Below are 18,398 nucleotides of genomic sequence, written 5' to 3'. Positions count from 1 at the left end.
TTATGTTTACCAGTTTCTAGGTTTGTGTTCGCAATCACTTGGCGATTGTCGAACATTCTAATTTTGACTGGAGATTTATCTCAGGAGCACCCGTGATAACTTCATCAATAATGGTTAGTGAGATGAAACGAATGAGGAATGGATGATCAGTTATCATGTACATGCTTGAACACCTAGCAACCTCAAAATGATCGACTTTCACAATGGAACCTTCTTTCAAATATGGCATGTAATGATTAGCACGTCCGACGGGAGTAAACCCATGAATCACAGAATCTACAAATAATATTATTCAACAAAGAATTAGGAAATCGATTAAAATAATTATGTTAAATAAGTGTGATAGATCGAAGATTAATTTACCTTTTCATCAAGGAAGAGAACCGTGATTCCCACAAACTCCTTGTCTTTCTTGAAGTTCAAGGAATCCCAGAAGCGGAGGAAGCCAGAGGCTATGCTCTGACTACTACGACCAAGACGGAGAGACTCAAAGGTTGAGTGACGGACGCCGGGACGCCGGTTTGAGAAACTGGAGAGGCAGAGAGAAACATTTTCTAGAAGATGGTTAAAGTTAAGAAGAATCAATGAATTTTGTGGAGATGCAGATTGGGTTCATCAAAGATGAGAATCATATATATAGGGTTTACAGAGGGGCTACAAATCAGGAACATTTATGATGAAGCGATTTAAGATGGGGACATGAAGAGTTCACCGGTGAAAAAAATAGATTACGAACACACACAGCGCAACTCTGTAACTCAGACTTGTTTGAAACAATAATGAAAAGAACCCCAACTCATGTTAAACGACAACAATTTACAATATAGGAAAACCATAATTGTTGCAAACTTGAGTTTTTTTTTTAATATAACGTGATGAATCTCATTGAAAAATGAAACCCATAATACACTTGTAGGCCCGACTCTCAGAGGAAGCCGAAGAAGCAAGGGCTTCCGACCTTCATAAATATATATTAGGTTCAGCCATCAATGTACAAAGTATTAGTTAGTTTATTGGTATATATGTTGGTGTTTATATCTCAATAACCCGGGTTCGAGCCAAGGACTTGACATTTTTTCACACTTTTTAAAAGTGGGGTCTTCGAAACGCTGACGTGGCGCACCGAGGAGTGAGCAAAAACTCAACTATCTTATACAATAAAGTTGGCTTGAGTCTCTCCTCATGCGTCCACGTCATCAGGGAGATAGGGGCTTTCTTCGCCACGTGTCGTCGCGCTGATTGGTTTGTTTAAGTCACGCGTTTTGGTTTCGTTGGGTTTTCTATAATCTTCATAGTCGAACCAGAGTAATGGAAGCAATACGATTTTTGCTCTAGCCATAAACTAAGCATTTAATCTCTGTTAATTCTTCCCCCACGACTTCTCATTTCACTAGATCCTTCGATCTCTTCAGATTCTTCATGGATTGGATCCTATAAATAGGTGTTCCTTGCTTCGCAAAAGAAAGCTCAGTGGGCGATGACGTGGATCGACGGATCTCAGACCTTCGCGGAGAGGAGCGTCGCCTTCGCCTGCTCCGAAGGGATCTTCTTCTCTGGTAGCTTCTGCTCGATCTTCTGGCTCAAGAAACGAGGGCTCATGCCTGGTTTGACCTTCTCCAACGAGTTGATCTCTCGAGACGACGGATTTGCACTGCGTGAAGTCGATCGTCTGGTTTCGCCTGCCTGATCTACACCCTCCTGAGGACGAATCTCAAGGAGGAGCGCGTGAAGTCGATCGTCTGGGACGCCGTCGAGATCGAGAGGGAGTTTGTGTGCTACGCGCTCCTGTGCGCGCTGGTGGGGATGAACCATGACCTGATGAGTATATCGAGTTTGTGGCGAATCCGTTTGATTGGATGGAGTTGATCTCTCTTTAGGGTAAAACAAACTTCTTCGAGAAGAAATTTTTAGATTTGATATTTTTTTTTAGACTTATGGATGCACAAGATCAAAACCCATGAAATTTAGTTAATTATGTATTGCTACTGCTCTCCAACTCTACTCACTTTGCAATTTATCATCAATATTAACAGGTGTCATAAGAAGACGCTTGTCAGTATGTTTTGGTTGTTTTACATAAGAACGTAATCTTATGATGATGAAAATTTTATAGCCTATGGCGACATGTATGCACAACTTTTAGCAAAAGAAGATGGCTATTAATCTGTAAATAACAGAACCGTGGCTACAATATCAGGTATCTTTCTTTGTCCTAATAGATAGATCATTGGCCGAGAGGTGTTGTTGAGACCATTAAAATTGGAACATGTCTAAAATGCAGTTGCTTCCATTAACAACTCGCCCTCACTTGATTCTTAGCGGCATCAGAGTCTCTACCACTTGTCTCCAGACCTCATTCTTCTCTTATTATTTTCAATCACAAAGGTTTGTTGTTTGATCTCTATTTCAAAAGGTCTTCTTGAAACCATATCAATCCATCTGTGGGCCAACATTGAGAAATTTGACAGTCTGCATAAGCCTAATACAAATATAGTCGGCATTGCATGTGAGGACCCCGAAGATTTGGTCATCTCGCAATCAATCTTTTCTTACAAACTATCTCTAAAAGCAGGTACCATAATGACCAATTCTCAACTTCCTCTCTCTCAGTTGAAGGCTTGTCGGTCTAGGACGACGACTGTCAGACGGCTTCTCTATTTCTGGGAAGCTCAGGATGTGAAGAAAGTAATAGAACTTATGGAGATTGATATAGTTCTGGTAGATGAGGAGGAGTTGCTTCTCCATTGTATTTGTCTTTTCTGTAACTGTTTTCAAAATTATTTTTGTTTGCTAACGCTTCATTGTTTCTAAATGGTTTGCAGTCTGATCCAGGGATCTAGCATACACCCCTTGAACGCATTCCACCACTTACTCAGAGAGGGGGTCTCAGGGTCTGTATGAGCTCTGCATTTGATGTTACCAGGAATTAAATATTTGTATTGTACACTCCCATGGTTGACTTATACAATTTGTTCACCTTTTGCTAAATTAATTTTAAATTTCTCTTTGTCCCGTGTTTTTTAAAAGCATTTGTTAAGTTTTTAAATTCTTTCCACCAGCTTCACAGTTCAGCCCATTCTAAGTTCTGTACGTTACAATTAATTAACTAAGCACAACCAAAAGTCCTACAATGTTCACATTTGACTGAAAGTTCCTCCCATAAGTTCCTCCCACCTGCCAAATGCTTGGATGTACTAATGACTCAAAGTTTCTTTTAGGACATTGATTATTCCCCTCATGCTATCTATAAGTTTCAAACAATTTGTGGAGCCCAAAATGAAATAAAAATATAACCACCTGCAACATAGAATAGTTGATAAATATTCACAAGTACAGGGAGAAACTCAGATCAAGTATAATCAAGCACCATATTTTCTTCCTTAGTTGCGGCCGTAATTTTTATTTTAATTGCATTGATCGGTGGCTTCGTACCAAATAAGTTGTCCGGTTTGCAGAGAAAATAATCTATGGTGCTTGCACGTCTTACAATAGTTTGTGGGTTCTAATTTCCAATAACACTTTTGTTATCTTCTTTGCTTTGGAATTTCTCTCTTTTTATTTAAAATCTGCTAAATTATTTGTCTTCATCTAATTATTTTCCTACTTAGCACTCTATCATCCAAAAAAGCAGCAACCCCAAAAACACTTCATACGTAGAAATGTAAAATATATAAAAATTAAAACATCAACCATGACAACTAATACTACAAAACACAATGATCTTCCAATAAATCTTCGCTACTTTACCTAGCTGTACTTTCTTACTAACACTCTTATACAAAATTGAATAGGCCAAAATATGAATACATCAACTTAACGTGGTTTACAAATTCAATCAGAGAATGCAATTCCAGCTTATTAGGCAACACAAAATCTCCCTTCGTATAAATACCCGAATAATGGTAATCGATTTTAAATCAATTGTGAAGAAGCCCCAAAAAAATTGAGTGGATCCCAAACAAACAAACCAGCTTGCTAAGTCCAAAGGTTATCTCATCTTTCATAAACACTAGCTATACTCTCTCTCTCTCTCTGCTTTTGTCTCACGCTTCACCTCTATCCAGATTCCCAATGGACGCCGCCGAACAATCTCTCCGTCAATCTCTCTCGGAGAAATCGTCCTCCGTCGAATCCCAAGGTAACGCCGTACGCGCTCTCAAGGCCTCCCGCGCAGGGAAGCCCGAGATCGACGCCGCAATCGACCTCCTCAACAAACTCAAGCTCGAGAAATCCGCCGTCGAGAAGCAGCTCCAATCCACCATCACCAGCTCCGGAAACGGCTCCCTCAACCGCGAGGCTTTCCGACAAGCCGTCGTCAACACGCTCGAGCGTCGCTTGTTCTACATTCCTTCCTTCAAGATCTACCGTGGCGTAGCTGGCCTTTTCGATTACGGCCCTCCTGGCTGCGCCGTCAAATCCAATGTCCTCAGCTTCTGGCGTCAGGTAAAGACTCTCAAATCCACATTTATCAAACCGGTCGGTTTAGGAATACCGAACCAAAACCAATTTAATGTTCAAATATAACCGATCGGTTAATGCGTACCGACCAAAACCGATTGAATTTTCAAATCTAACTGTTAGCTTTATTCTTATATATGGATGATGATCTTGTTTTGTTTGTAGCATTTCATTCTGGAGGAGAACATGCTTGAAGTAGATTGTCCATGCGTGACACCAGAGGTCGTACTCAAGGCGTCTGGTCATGTGGATAAGTTCACTGATCTCATGGTCAAGGATGAGAAAACTGGAACTTGTTACCGTGCGGATCATTTGCTTAAAGACTATTGCACCGATAAGCTGGAGAAAGATCTCACCATCTCTGCTGAGAAAGCTGCTGAATTTAAGGATGTTCTTGCTGTCATGGAAGATTATTCCCCTGAAGAGCTTGGTGCCAAGCTTAAGGAGTATGGGATCACTGCTCCCGACACCAAGAACCCGCTCTCTGATCCTTACCCGTTTAACTTGATGTTTCAGACATCCATCGGCCCATCTGGTTTGATTCCTGGGTGAGTGTTCCTCATTTTATGATTGTTCATGAACTTCCTTCTTTACTGAGTGGTGTTGTTGTGTCTAACCAGTTACATGCGTCCTGAAACGGCACAAGGCATATTTGTTAACTTTAAGGACTTGTATTATTACAATGGGAGGAAACTTCCCTTTGCTGCTGCTCAAATTGGTCAAGCCTTCAGAAACGAGGTGTCATTTGCTTACTTCTTTGCTTGACTCTGTTTCTCCATGATGTATATCGGTTTCAATAAGTAGCATATTTTACTCGCAGATATCTCCTCGTCAAGGTCTTCTTAGAGTTCGTGAATTCACTCTGGCAGAAATTGAGCACTTTGTTGATCCTGAGAATAAGTCCCATCCTAAATTCCCTGATGTATCAAAGTTGGAGTTCCTCATGTTTCCAAGAGAAGAACAGATGTCCGGCCAATCTGCGAAGAAGCTTTGCATTGGCGAAGCTGTTGCTAAGGTTAGTATTTGTAATTCTATAATGCGCTCACACAGATCCCTGTTTTAAGAATTCCTCATTGATGTCTGAAACTGTATTTGAATAGGGAACTGTGAACAACGAAACTTTAGGTTATTTCATTGGGAGAGTTTATCTGTTCCTTACCCGTCTTGGCATAGACAAGGAACGTCTGCGTTTCCGCCAACATCTAGCAAATGAAATGGCCCACTATGCAGCAGACTGCTGGGATGCTGAAATTGAGAGCTCTTATGGGTGGATCGAATGTGTTGGGATTGCAGATAGGTCTGCCTACGACCTACGTGCTCACTCGGTACCTCTTAACTTCCTTTAGGATTATCTCGTTTGTCAGCTATTTAAACTTACTAAGGTAGATTGTTATGTTGACACATTGCTGTATGTCAGGAAAAAAGTGGCGTTGCTCTTGTGGCTGAAGAGAAGTATGCAGAACCTAAAGAAGTAGAGGTATATATTTATTCGAGTCAGCATTTCCCACCTCTCTGTTTCTATAACTTGGCTGTTAATATGTTTCTGTTTTCTTTCAGAAACTTGTGATTAATCCTGTGAAGAAAGAGCTGGGTCTTGCATTCAAAGGAAATCAAAAGAATGTAGTTGAATCTTTGGAGGTAGTATAAAAGTACTTCATCATTTTTTCTGAAAAAGCTTATTTGCCTCATGGTACTGGTTTTTATTAAAGAAACATGTTTCGTGAAATGTGTTGTAGGCCATGAATGAGAAAGAAGCTATGGAGATGAAAGCAAGCCTGGAATCAAAAGGGGAAGTGGAGTTCTACGTGTGTACCCTCGGGAAAAACGTGATCATCAAGAAGAACATGGTGTCAATCTCAAAGGAGAAGAAGAAAGAGCACCAGCGGGTGTTCACACCTTCAGTGATTGAACCATCTTTCGGGATTGGTCGGATCATATATTGTCTGTACGAGCATTGCTTCAGCACAAGGCCAAGCAAGGCAGGGGACGAGCAGTTGAACGTTTTCCGTTTCCCTCCTCTTGTGGCTCCCATCAAGTGCACGGTTTTCCCGCTTGTTCAGAACCAACAGTTCGAGGAAGCAACCAAAGTGATCTCTAAGGAACTCACTTCTGTTGGCATCTCCCATAAGATCGACATCACTGGTAAGTAAAAATCAGTTCTGGAAAAGATTGGAGGTTGTATAGAATCTCGAAACCAACTGAAGATTTGTGTGCGGTGGATGTGAATAGGTACATCGATAGGGAAAAGATATGCGAGAACCGATGAGCTGGGAGTGCCATTTGCAATAACGGTGGACTCGGATACATCAGTGACGATCAGAGAAAGAGACAGCAAAGACCAAGTCAGAGTTAGCTTGGAGGAGGCAGCCTCTTTGGTGAGCTCAGTCGCGGAGGGGAAGATGACATGGCAAGACGTCTGGGCTAGGTTCCCTCACCACTCTTCTGCTGCTGCAGACGAGTAGCTTAAACTCCTCCTACCAAATGTTTCTTAGTTTTTTTTTTTTTGTTGTGAAAATCGTTTGTTGGATCTTGCCCATTGTGATGTTTTTTATACTGCCTCGGAATATATTTCGATACCAGATTTGTAGAAACATAAGTTACATCATATCAAAGAGATGTGATAGTCTGTGCCCAAAGTTTCCCATTATATTTAAAACCTCAACTAGTATACATCATTGTATTGAAGCAGAGAACACATAGTGGAAGTTGATTGTCAATACAAAGGGGGAGGTTGAATTCAAAGTGTGTACCCTCGGGAAAAACATGATCATCAAGGAAGAACGTGGTGTCAATCTCAATGGAGAAGGTGAGAGAGGACCCAGTGGGTTTTCACTCTGTCAGTAAGTGGACCATCGTTTAAGATTGGTCGGATCATATTATATTGTCGGTACGTTTTAGCAAAATCAGGAGACGAACTTTTCAACGTTTTTCCTTAAACAATAAGTCAACAACGTTTGCTTTTCTAAGTGAACAACCAAAAATGGCAGACTTGATCTAAAGACAAATTAATCAAGAATTTTAAAACAGTCACCTTCACGAAGCATAACTATTTTATGAACTAAAAGTCCAAATAATTAGTAGGTTGTCTTGTCTGTGAAATATATACACATACATGTATAGTAAATATATCTACTTATATAAATGTATTCATAAATGCATCATATACCCATATATATGACCTAAATAAGTATTTCGATATCTCTCTCTCTCTCTCTCTTTCAAGATTCGTGCTTCAAAAGCATTGAAGGAACAATGTCTTGAAGAAGACCATAGTCAACAACTTCACGTAGATTACTAGAGTTAGGACGACTATGTTCGTACGGTACAGATCCCACCGACTGATAATTGACCGGAGAATGATTCATCATAAGAAACTCTCGATGGTGACGTGGGAAGCTATGGAGCAGACCATTTTCACGGTTACCTAATAGATGTTCCGCGATGACAGGACCTCTCAAACCCGACGGGATCGGATGGTTGTGTTTGCCTTCGTAGGTTGTGATTACGATCGAGGGATCTTGAGACGATCTCTCTAAGCGTTTCTTCACGTTACATTTTTGCGTTGTGCACCTATAGTAACTCCTGAAAACGCATACATAACTCTTGCATTCATATTATGTATATATACTTCTATATATATAAATGAACATGTAAAATATTTAAATTGGGATGTAGTGAGGAAGTGAACCTTGGATAAGGGCTGTCCTTGACGGCTTTTTGTCCGTATTTTCTCCATCTATAACCATCTTCAAGATGATCAATGTCGCTTTTGGTCATAAAAGCAACCCTAGCTTCTCTTTCCTTCTTCTCTCCTTTTCCTTTACCTTGTTTTGTCCTAACCATACTCATCAATCATCATCCACAAAGCATATTAGTCTCTAGGGTTTCAAAGGTTAAACAACTAATATTTTTTATCAAACAAAAAATTTACTAGAAAGACGATTAGCGTGTCTGACGGATTGTTTTTTGGACTCATAATCCACCCTTAGTTCACATTTGATAGGAGAAATAATGAAAGAAGAAAAAAAACTTACAACTGCTTGGAGCTTTCACCAACACCACGTTGGTCTCCGTCATGATCCTCCATTGAGATCTTATCTCCGAGGCTTTCTTTAGGGTCGGCTTCATTGGAGGAAGAAGAGACTATTGGAGAATACGGATTGAGGTTTAAGTAAGGGTAATTCGCTATTTGTCCCATACTGGACGGTGAAATCGGTTGGAAAGGGGAACTATTATTGAAGACTTTTTCTAGTGAGTTATAATCCATTACTAATGAACTTTTTAAGCAATTGGTTAAGCTTGTGAAAGATTTTTCCTCGAAAGAAGTGTTCTTGTGATCAGCCATTAGTTGAAGACGAGGAGAAGGAAGAGGAAGAGGAAGATAATTGGTTCTTTTAAGCTTAGTTGTTAGGTTCTATGTGGACTTTGGGCGATCAAGTCTTATGCGTACAAGTCCATTCAACCTTACTTTATTTGATTGGATATGTGGTCTTTAGTTTTGAATATTCAGTTAAGATGGGCCTGTAAATTATTGAGCTTCCATACAAAATCAATGTAATATAGAGTATGGAATATAATGTCTAGCCTAAGCTAAGCTAACGTTTCTATTTTTTTATATACAAAATTACACTGTAACATGTGCAATTGGGGTTACGTGGTATAATACCACATGAAATCTAATTAATTATGTATCTTAAACCCTTTTAAAGGCGACAACCTTTAAATTTTCGATTCAAAATTCCTAGTTAAAATCTAGTTTCATGGACACATACCAGTCGACCATTTTGTCATTTCGCATATTTAGCAGTCAAGCTACCTTGCATTCTGTAAACGGCACCTTCCACGCCTCAAGACACCTTGGCCTTAGTTCACCCGAAAGCGCATTATTCTGTATCAACAAATGTTTAAGCAAAACTTTATAGGCATTATCATCTTCTAGTTGTAAATGTTTTTTCTGGAAAGTGCTAATAGGTTTAAGTATTTTTTGGAGTGTGTTTAAAATGATTTTACCAACTAATAACCGTCCACATTTCTAAACATATGTTAACCGAATTACGAAGGTGTGTCTGATTTACTACCCTGCAACAATCGTTTTTTCCCGAAAAAAAGAAGAAAATTTGCCAACCGAAATATTAAAAATGGTATGTAATTTGGAAATATAGTTTCTCTACAATGGGAAATCAAACAAGATTGAAAGAACACAAGAGGGAAAAGTTTAAAAGTTTAAAATGGTCATAATTTTTAAAGACTTTAACGAGTTTAAAATATATGAATGTGTGAAAAAGAAAGGTTTGACAATTTCAACTTCAAATTAATTAGCTAGAAAGCTACTGAAACAAAAGTGGTTTATATCTCTAGTTCTATCTACCACACTATGCTTTGCACATTTTTCTTCCAGTTTTGAACTTAATGAATTCACTTATAATTTTTTTATATAATGGATAGCATTTTGATTTACTATTTTTTGATTAACATAGAAGTTTAGGTACAATTATCGCACGCATCGTACATGTAAGGATCAAAAGTAACAAAATAATGATTTAGCTAACTTATAATTTACTTTTCGTGTAAACATACATTTTTGTTCAGACGATTAATAATATTTATATTACATAACAGGTATGGCGGTTGGTGCGAATGTCATTGGCTTCCAAAGTAGAAATAAGATATAAAAAATCCCCGTTTGAAAAACATACGTACATCTTCGCAGATATGTCATACTAGTAATGATCATCACCGTATAGTGTTATGTATCAAATACATAGTTGAAGAGTCAAGACAACATCAATTCTCTATCTGTCTAACCAAACTAGACAGTCAGTGTCCTTAAGAGTTTATTCATCTACGTACGTAAGTCCTGCAGAGGAAAATTGAAAATAAAGATAAAATGGAGGTCAAACATATAAAGCAATGCAAACATTATGCATCTACTTCCATTATCTTTGCACTCGTCAAACGAGAACTTTCTTGGTGGGCGATACCGAATTATATACATTTCATATACACATGACCATCAAGTGAATAATTAATTAATAGTCTCCGTCTTACCTCTCTCCTGAACTTTTTGTATAAATTTTGTGTTTTTAAGGATAATTGTTGGAGGATTGATCAAAAAAAAAAAGATGATTGATGGAGGTTTTCTTGTATCAATTTTTTTTTGATTAAAAGAGGTTTATATAGATATATTCGTTTGTGACAGAAAAAAAGATATACTCGTTACTTTTTAGCTGCATTATTGATGCGTGTTGATTCAAAGTCAACGGAAACCACTTGATTTGTGAACAGTCAACATCCTTGATCCTTCTACGCAATAGCCTCACTTCTTCTTTAAAAAGGCTTCACTTTCTTTAGCTTTATATTTACCTCGATAAGATAAGCGTCTACATTGTACTCACAGATTTAAAAATAATCTTATCATATCATATAAAAAATACAAAAATATATACAAAACGTTAAAGAAGATTTCTTAAAATTGTATTTGAAATTGCGACTCCCTTGTTCCATACGTCCACGTATTGAACCCCGCTTAGCTTCTGCATCGCCTAGATCTGGTTTTTTATACTGTTTGGAAAACAAGATACATATTAGATCTCTACCGATTGAGTACCTTTGTAGTTGTTTCGGTTTGATTTCTTTGCGCCCCCTCACACGCCCTAGTACCATCGTATGGGGTCCTACTATAGGCCTAAGTCTGCTCATATGGCGGACATTAAAGGAAAAGGAATCTTGTATGAGGATGATGATGCACCGATTAAGCTTACGGATCAAGATGATTCTCACGTCACAAAGGAGTATCATCTATCTCTGATTGGTAAAGTCCTCAATCCGAAGAAACAAAACGTGGAGAAGCTCCTACAGACAGTGCCAACACAGTGGGGAGTGCAAGAACGAGTTACTGCTAATGACTTGGGGAATGGGAAGTTTTTAATAAACTTTACATCAGAGGAGGATCTAAAATCTGTACTGGAAAAGGGTCCATTCCACTTTAATTACTGCATGTTTGTCTTGGTTCGATGGGAACCCATTGTCCACGATGACTATCCCTGGATAATTCCCTTTTGGGTTGAGGTGGTTGGGATCCCTCTACACTTGTGGACGGTTACAAACATGAAGAGTATTGGTGGACGGCTTGGTATGTTAATGAGGATACTATTGAGCTCTCAGCAGGTAGAATGCTTATTGATGTCGACTCAAGACGACCTCTGAAATTCAAGGAAGATTGAATCTCCGGAAGGTGATGAAGTAACCATTGAAATCAAGTAGGATAGGTTATTTAAACATTGCACCACTTGTGGGTTAATGACTCATGAAAAAAGCTATTGCCCTAAGGCGGAGGCATTCATGCCATCTCAAACGGAGAGAGCTGGGGTCTTTGCTCGGGTACAACTCCCACAAGACCAGCCCAGTCGCCAGCCATTGCTGCGAGACTTGCGCGCTCATGAGCAGAGGAACATAGAAAGGGGCCGACAGATTCCACACCAGTCTTCACGTTCAGGTTCACATGGAAAAAACAGAAGTGATGTGGCTCGGTACCCTGATGCTCCGGTTCATAAGGCCGGTTTTAAAGCGAGATATCACGAGCAGGAGAAGGAGATCTCTAACTCTCGTATGATGTATGGTAATAAAAGACATCAAACACATTCCGATAGGATCATGAGGAGCCGGGACAATAAGCCTCGTTATGGCTCTCGTTATGGCTCTGGACCGTACGACCGTAAAGGTGAACTTACTTGGCGTGAGAAGTCAACCACAGGGCTAGGCGTCAAGATCAGATCTTCAGTTCATGTAAGAAGCACAAGCGGTGTGGTTCGCGATGCTGTTTCTTATGAACAGGCTTCGCAAAGCGGTGATAACTTGGATCGGTATCAGAGTCACCGGTCTGGAGATGAAGAGAGTAATGGATGAGAACATAAAAAGAAACGAATAGCGAGTTCAATTGTGTCTCCATTGCTGCACCCGACTCTAATGGATGAGAATGTTACGGTCAGGAAAAAAAGCTTAGCACGCTCCCTCACGTATTCACCTCAGCGGGAGGACGTGTTAGAGAATGAACAAATAATTGGTGCTTTGGACGGGATGGAGATACTTGATTCCAAGGATGCTGAGGCGATGGAATGCGACGCTTAAGGAGATGATCTGCTTGGAGAAGAGCTCATGGCGATAGAAGGTCAAGATCAAACAATGGATATGGCTGGACCTTCGGAGACTGATGCTGCTACCAAAAGTTCAAAGCATACGAGAGGTGGTAATAGATTGGGTGCTCCTTTGGGTGTCCAGAACAGAAAGTCAGAGTTCCTTCGTTGAGGTTCTCCGCGATTGCGATCAGTTATATCCTCAAAGCAAGTCGAGGCTGATAGGTCCAGACGTCGTGGACATAGCTCTAAGAAAGCGAGAGTTTCCACAATTAACGATGATGGTTTGATGGGTTCCAAAAACCCATCCAAACATCATTAATGCGGACAATCAGTTGGAACTGTCGAGGAATAGGGAACGACCTCACAGTTCGACGCCTCACGGAGATGTGTCAGAAGCATCGCCCAGGACTTGTGTTCCTTTCTGTGACGAAGAATAGAAAGCTGCTGTTGCAAAACATTCAGGCCGACTTAGGATTTGATCATTTGTTTACTGTTGAGCCACTTGGTCTCAGCGGAGGTTTAGCTTTATTTTTTATGGATGAATTTCAAGTTAATGTTTTATTTTCGAATAACTGTATGATTGACATTGAGGCAGTCATAAATGGAATAAAAGTTTATATGACATTTGTTTATGGGGATCCTGTACTAGAACGACGAGATCAAGTTTGGGAGCTTTGGGAACGTCTTACGCGTTTCTCAACAACAAGAACTGGCCCTTGGTTTATGATAGGTGATTTTAATGAAATAACGGGTCACAACGAGAAGGAAGGGGGGAGACAACACCCTGATAGTTCATTCCTACCCTTTAAGCAGATGCTTAATGATTGTGGGATGTTAGAGTTTCCTTTCACTGGAGACATGCTCTCATGGGTAGGGAAGAGAACAGGAGGAACAACTGTTCGATGTCGCCTGGACAGAGCCGTAGGTAATCCGGATTGGCATGAGAAGTTTCCCCACTCTACTATCAAATATATGAGGCTATGAGGATCAGATCATCGTCTGATTCTTGCATATATACTCATAAAGCCAATGAGGAAATCCAAAAGATTCAAGTTTGATAAAAGATGGCTAGATAACGAGGAGCTAAGACAGGTCATTCTTGAGGGATGGAAATCTCCTGATCTTCCTTCCAATGCGAGTATTATGGAACATATTTCCAGTTGCCGGAAAGCCTTAAGTGAATGGAGGAGAGAGCATAATGTTAATTCGGAAAAATTAGCGGAGGACCTTAAAGAAAAAGTGGAGGGCCTGTATGAAAATGACGATCCTACAACTGAGAAAATTGCAGCAGCGTTGAAGGAACTTTCTGATGCTCTTAAGGCAGAAGAAATGTTCTGAAAACAGAAGAGTCGAGTGTTTTGGCTGAGAGAAGGGGACAGAAATACTAAATATTTCCATGCCTTAACTAAGCAAAAGAGAGCAAGGAATAAAATTACGCAGCTCCTAGATGCAGATGGAAATATAGTTGAGGATGAAGAAGGACTAGTAGCCATTGTTACTAGCTATTTTAGATAGATCTTTGAGTCGTCTAACCCAGAGGACATTGAAGAGGCTCGAGCTCAAGTTCCTACGACGATCACTGGGGCAATGAACGACAACCTTACAGCTCCGGTATTCGAATGGGAGGTCAAATTAGCACTTTTTGCTATGCATCCAGAAAAGGCTCCTGGACCAGATGGGATGACAGCGCTCTTCTATTAGAAATTCTGGGATATTGTAAAGGAGGAGTTAACTCTTATGGTTAACAAATTCCTTTTTGAAGGGACGGTGGTTGATGGTCTAAATGATACGAATATATGTCTCATCCCAAAGACAACGAAACCAAATGATATGGCTCAATTTAGACCCATTAGTCTGTGTAATGTCTGCTACAAGATAATCTCTAAGGTCTTATGCCAGAGACTAAAAAAAGTGCTATCAGGATTGGTTTCGGAAACTCAGTCAGCTTTTGTTGCTGGAAAACAGATTTCAGACAACGTTATGATTGCCCAAGAAATGTTCCATGCTCTGAGAACTAAACCAAGTGGACGTAGTAAAATGATGGCCATTAAGACGGACATGAGCAAAGCATATGACAGGATGGAATTGTCGTTCATTGAAGCTGTCATGCGTAAGATGGGTTTTTCAGAAACTTGGATCAGCTGGATTATGCGATGCATAGAGACGATGCAGATTTGTTTCGTGGACTTCAAAATCACTCATGTGCCACGAGTGCGCAACCAGTTTTCTGATTTTTTAGCTAAGACAGCTAGGACCTTCCGTAGAGAGCTACTTTTCATTGGTTGTTCTATTCCGGTCTGGTTATCCAGACCACCTCAAGCTTGAGTAATAGAATGGCCGTTCGTAGTTAAAAAAAATATATATATTATTTGAACTTCCGGTCCGGACACATTAATATTATGGATTAATCGAGTTTGTGTGTTTAGTAATACATATGCACCTGCTGACCTAAACTAACTATATATGGTTGCATGTTTAATGACCCTAACTATCAAAAGCATCAAAAAACATAAAAGTTGAATAAGAGGCGTGGAGGAAAATGGCAATGTTCTTTGATTGTAAGAGACAGGGTCATTGAAGTCATGCATGTCACTTGTCTTCCTCGTTTCTCCCGGCTGTGATGACCCAAGCCCTATCCCCTATATCATTTAACAATTTCTTTTTAATTAAAAATTTGCGTGTTTAGTGCCTCGTAATAAAATTGTAGCGGTTCTTAAAGTTGGAAAAAATTCATAACTATATGTATATTTGTTTTTGTACATCTATTTTAAACCTCAAATGTTGAACGTAAGAATGGGTCAACAACACTATCTCTTAAAAATTAAGGAGCCAAAGTCAGTGACAAACAAAAAAAAAAGGAGCCAAAGTTTCATTTACTCACTTTTCGTTTCACCAGGAACCCGAATGTAAAGTTATATACACACAAGAAAACAGTCCTGGTAAAAAAAAAAATCATGTCTGAATATTTGTTAGAAATGATTTTTCGAAATATTTCTGAAATATCATTGACCAAATTTTATTGATCGGAAAATAATCAGTTGAAAATCTATCTTTTTGGTACTTAACTAAAAGTCTGAGTAGATAAGCTATACACCAGTTTAAACATATTTAAGAATTAATCAAGCTTTTGTTTTGAAAATGATTATTGAATTTATTTAAATTATTTGATTATGATGAAACCGAATTCTTTTACCATCACCTATCGTCAAGGCTTAGTTTGATTTTTCTGTTAAGTTGTAAAATAAAATGAAATGCCTTTTAAACAAGTTTGGATTTTAATAAATATTTCATATTGTAGGTTTTAGTAATGACATAAAACATAATAATACGAGATTAATTGATAGGTCAAGTGTTGTCAACAAAATTTGATAGGTTAAGTGGGAGACATTTGCACGGATAAAATGATGCACAGTGGTTACATTTTCTTTGAAATTTACCTACCAACTTTCTAATCTGTTGTTTTCTTTTTCGATATTTGCTAGTTCAAATGTTCAACAGTCGTAAGTAAATTAATCTAAAATGGTTCTTTGAACTACATCATTGTTGTCACTACCAAAACAATGCAAGCTGTTAGTTCTTTTAGAAAATAACTGCATAATATGAATCATAATTGTCAACAAAAGAAACATATATCATAATTTTGCTAAAATGTTACTAGTTCTGCAATAACAAATATATATGAGAAATTCAGCATTTTTAGTTTATTTTCACAAAAATAATTTTCAGGAAAGAAAATGACCAAAAAAAATATTTTTAAATGGTAAAAATATATTTATGCCCTAAAATTAATTAATCTAAACTTAGCGTTTACAGTTAAGGGGTGAGATTTTGAGGATATAGTTTCAAATTTTAAAAAGTAAAAAATAAATATTAAAATTTTAAATTAAAAAGGGTTATTTTGATCATTTTCTGGGCTTTTTGCAAAATTGACTCAAAACTCAAAATCAAACCTAAAACTAACCCATGCTTTTTTGAATTTTTCTTTTGTCATATTCACCCCACAAGTTCATATAATTCACGAAAATGCAATCAAATTTTTTTTTCTTTCCGAAAATGACATTTTTACTCTCTCACCCTCATCATCTTCAAGTAATTACAAGATTGTCATTGTCATCAATACCTCAACCACCATGAACAACCAATTTGAAGCTCTTAATGCACCTAAAATCGATTTACACTCTTTCTTTCTCACTGGTTATGAACTAAAAACAACATCTCTTTCACTTTGCCTTCATATTCATCCAAAAAACTCAAGCTTTTGATTCAAAATTTTTTTATGGTTGATAGAGCCATTCAAGCATACTATTCTTGTTGGAGAAGACTATGTGTGCTAAGGAAGTCATCTCACTAGTTTAAGGTATGAAATTGGAATTTTTTCCAGATATGTTCGTATAAAAGACTTACCCGTAAGTAGTCTGGCTGTAGAAGACTTACGGGTAAGTCTTCTGGTCAAACGAACGACTTACTTTTAAGTCGTCATCTTTGTTTGTTAAAAAAAAATCTAGAGAATACCCTAAGACTTACGGGTAAGTCTTCTGGTCAAACGGACGACTTATTTGTAAGTCGTCATCATTGTTTGTTAAAAAAAAAATCTAGAGAATACCCTATACGACTTACTGATAAGTCGTCTAGGATAAATGGGGTAGTTTTGCATTTGACTAAATTGTGTCAGATATTTGACTTTTCCTGGACGACTTACCAGTAAGTCGTCTCCGGGAAAACAAAAATTTCAATATTTTATTAAAGCTGGACGACTTATCTGTAAGTCGTCTCAGGTTACTTTTACAATTGGAAAATAAAACTTAAATATTTAACTTTTCCCAAACGACTTACGCGGAAGTCGTCAAGTAAGACGACTTACTAGAAAGTCGTCCAGGATAAGCAAAGTCGTCCAGATTTATTTCCTAGATTCTGGTCAAACCTTGCTTATCTCGGACGACTTTCTCGTACGTCGTCTACCTGGAAGACTTTCAAGTAAGTCGTCGGGGTAAAGTTAAATATTTAAGTTTCTTTTTCGAATTGCAAACTAACCTGAGAAGACTTACAAATAATTCGTCTAGCTTTAATAAAGTATTAAAAAAATNNACAATTCGGTCAAATGCAAAACTAACCTGTTTATCTTAGAAGACTTACAAATAATTCGTCTAGCTTTAATAAAATATTAAAAAAATTGTTTTCCCTGAGCCGACTTACTGGTAAGTCATCCAGGAAAAGTCAAATATCTGACACAATTCGGTCAAATGCAAAACTAACCTGTTTATCTTAGAAGACTTACAAATAATTCGTCTAGCTTGTAAGTCGTCCTATTTAAAATTCAATTGCAAAAATGACCTGTTTGGACGACTTACTGGTAAGTCTTCCAGACGACTTACCGGTATGTCGTCTGCGTCAATGTTTAGTAAACTTTAATTTTTTCAATATTTACTAATGTGTTTTATTTTGAATTTTGTAGATGATGCGTCAGTTACATGCAGTATATGGAGAATGATTGTTGAAAGATTACCGTTGGGATTTTGTGGTTGATAATGTCAAAGGAGCGAGAATCATTTTTTTGGGGGAAGGTTCGAGACATGCTGAACTTCTTGCAATGGTTTAAGAAGATTATAACCTGGACATGAGCACAAATGATGCAGGCTCCAGACACCCCTCCTATTCATGTTACAAGTGATAGACAAGATGCTTTGAGTCTCCCAACTCAACATAGTCGAGGTGTTGAATACTTGTTTGCTGTTCGATCGGAGATAGCAGATACGATGACGGTACAACCAATTGATGGATGACGATTCTTGGTGAAAGGTGGCAAAA

The 18,398-nt window shown here is 38.4% G+C and overlaps 3 protein-coding genes across 4 annotated transcripts; 2 read left to right on the top strand and 1 right to left on the bottom strand.

Moving 5' to 3' along the window:
- Positions 1–3,813: 3,813 nt before the first annotated feature.
- LOC106295514 (glycine--tRNA ligase 1, mitochondrial) lies at positions 3,814–7,107 on the top strand. The gene is made up of 10 exons (XM_013731436.1): positions 3,814–3,987; positions 4,065–4,443; positions 4,624–5,006; positions 5,079–5,196; positions 5,279–5,473; positions 5,559–5,783; positions 5,876–5,935; positions 6,016–6,096; positions 6,195–6,600; positions 6,688–7,107. The coding sequence occupies exons 2-10, from the start codon at positions 4,072–4,074 to the stop codon at positions 6,918–6,920; spliced, it is 2,073 nt and encodes a 690-aa protein (XP_013586890.1). The 5' UTR covers positions 3,814–3,987; positions 4,065–4,071; the 3' UTR covers positions 6,921–7,107.
- Positions 7,108–7,543: 436 nt separating this feature from the next.
- Positions 7,544–8,870, bottom strand: LOC106293706 (probable WRKY transcription factor 71). 2 transcript variants are annotated; one of them, XM_013729366.1, is made up of 3 exons: positions 8,493–8,870; positions 8,147–8,302; positions 7,544–8,040 (listed from the first exon to the last, which is right to left on the bottom strand). In XM_013729366.1, exons 1-3 carry the CDS (start codon positions 8,801–8,803, stop codon positions 7,677–7,679), a joined length of 831 nt encoding a protein of 276 aa, XP_013584820.1. In that variant the 5' UTR covers positions 8,804–8,870; the 3' UTR covers positions 7,544–7,676. The 2 variants fall into 2 exon arrangements, with proteins under 2 accessions (XP_013584820.1, XP_013584821.1); XM_013729367.1 differs by having other exon boundaries at positions 8,147–8,293.
- A 2,287-nt stretch (positions 8,871–11,157) lies between these two features.
- On the top strand, positions 11,158–11,664 carry LOC106344707. Its single transcript, XM_013784026.1, has one exon. The coding sequence runs from the start codon at positions 11,158–11,160 to the stop codon at positions 11,662–11,664; it is 507 nt and encodes a 168-aa protein (XP_013639480.1).
- Positions 11,665–18,398: the final 6,734 nt, after the last annotated feature.

This window comes from Brassica oleracea, chromosome C5, assembly GCF_000695525.1.
Source record: "Brassica oleracea var. oleracea cultivar TO1000 chromosome C5, BOL, whole genome shotgun sequence".
Classification (NCBI taxonomy): domain Eukaryota; kingdom Viridiplantae; phylum Streptophyta; class Magnoliopsida; order Brassicales; family Brassicaceae; genus Brassica; species Brassica oleracea.
This window is presented reverse-complemented; position numbering and strand designations above follow the sequence as displayed.

Excerpts from the sequence above, each read along its gene's own strand:
- LOC106295514 (XM_013731436.1), top strand. The coding sequence starts at position 4,072 with ATGGACGCCGCCGAACAATCTCTCCGTCAATCTCTCTCGGAGAAATCG. Across the intron at positions 6,097-6,194 it reads ATGTAGTTGAATCTTTGGAG|GCCATGAATGAGAAAGAAGC; the intron begins GTAGTATAAAAG and ends AATGTGTTGTAG. Across the intron at positions 6,601-6,687 it reads CCATAAGATCGACATCACTG|GTACATCGATAGGGAAAAGA; the intron begins GTAAGTAAAAAT and ends GGATGTGAATAG.
- LOC106293706 (XM_013729366.1), bottom strand. The coding sequence starts at position 8,803 with ATGGCTGATCACAAGAACACTTCTTTCGAGGAAAAATCTTTCACAAGC. Across the intron at positions 8,303-8,492 it reads GGTGAAAGCTCCAAGCAGTT|TATGGTTAGGACAAAACAAG; the intron begins GTAAGTTTTTTT and ends ATGATTGATGAG. Across the intron at positions 8,041-8,146 it reads AAGGACAGCCCTTATCCAAG|GAGTTACTATAGGTGCACAA; the intron begins GTTCACTTCCTC and ends ATGCGTTTTCAG.
- LOC106344707 (XM_013784026.1), top strand. The coding sequence starts at position 11,158 with ATGGCGGACATTAAAGGAAAAGGAATCTTGTATGAGGATGATGATGCA.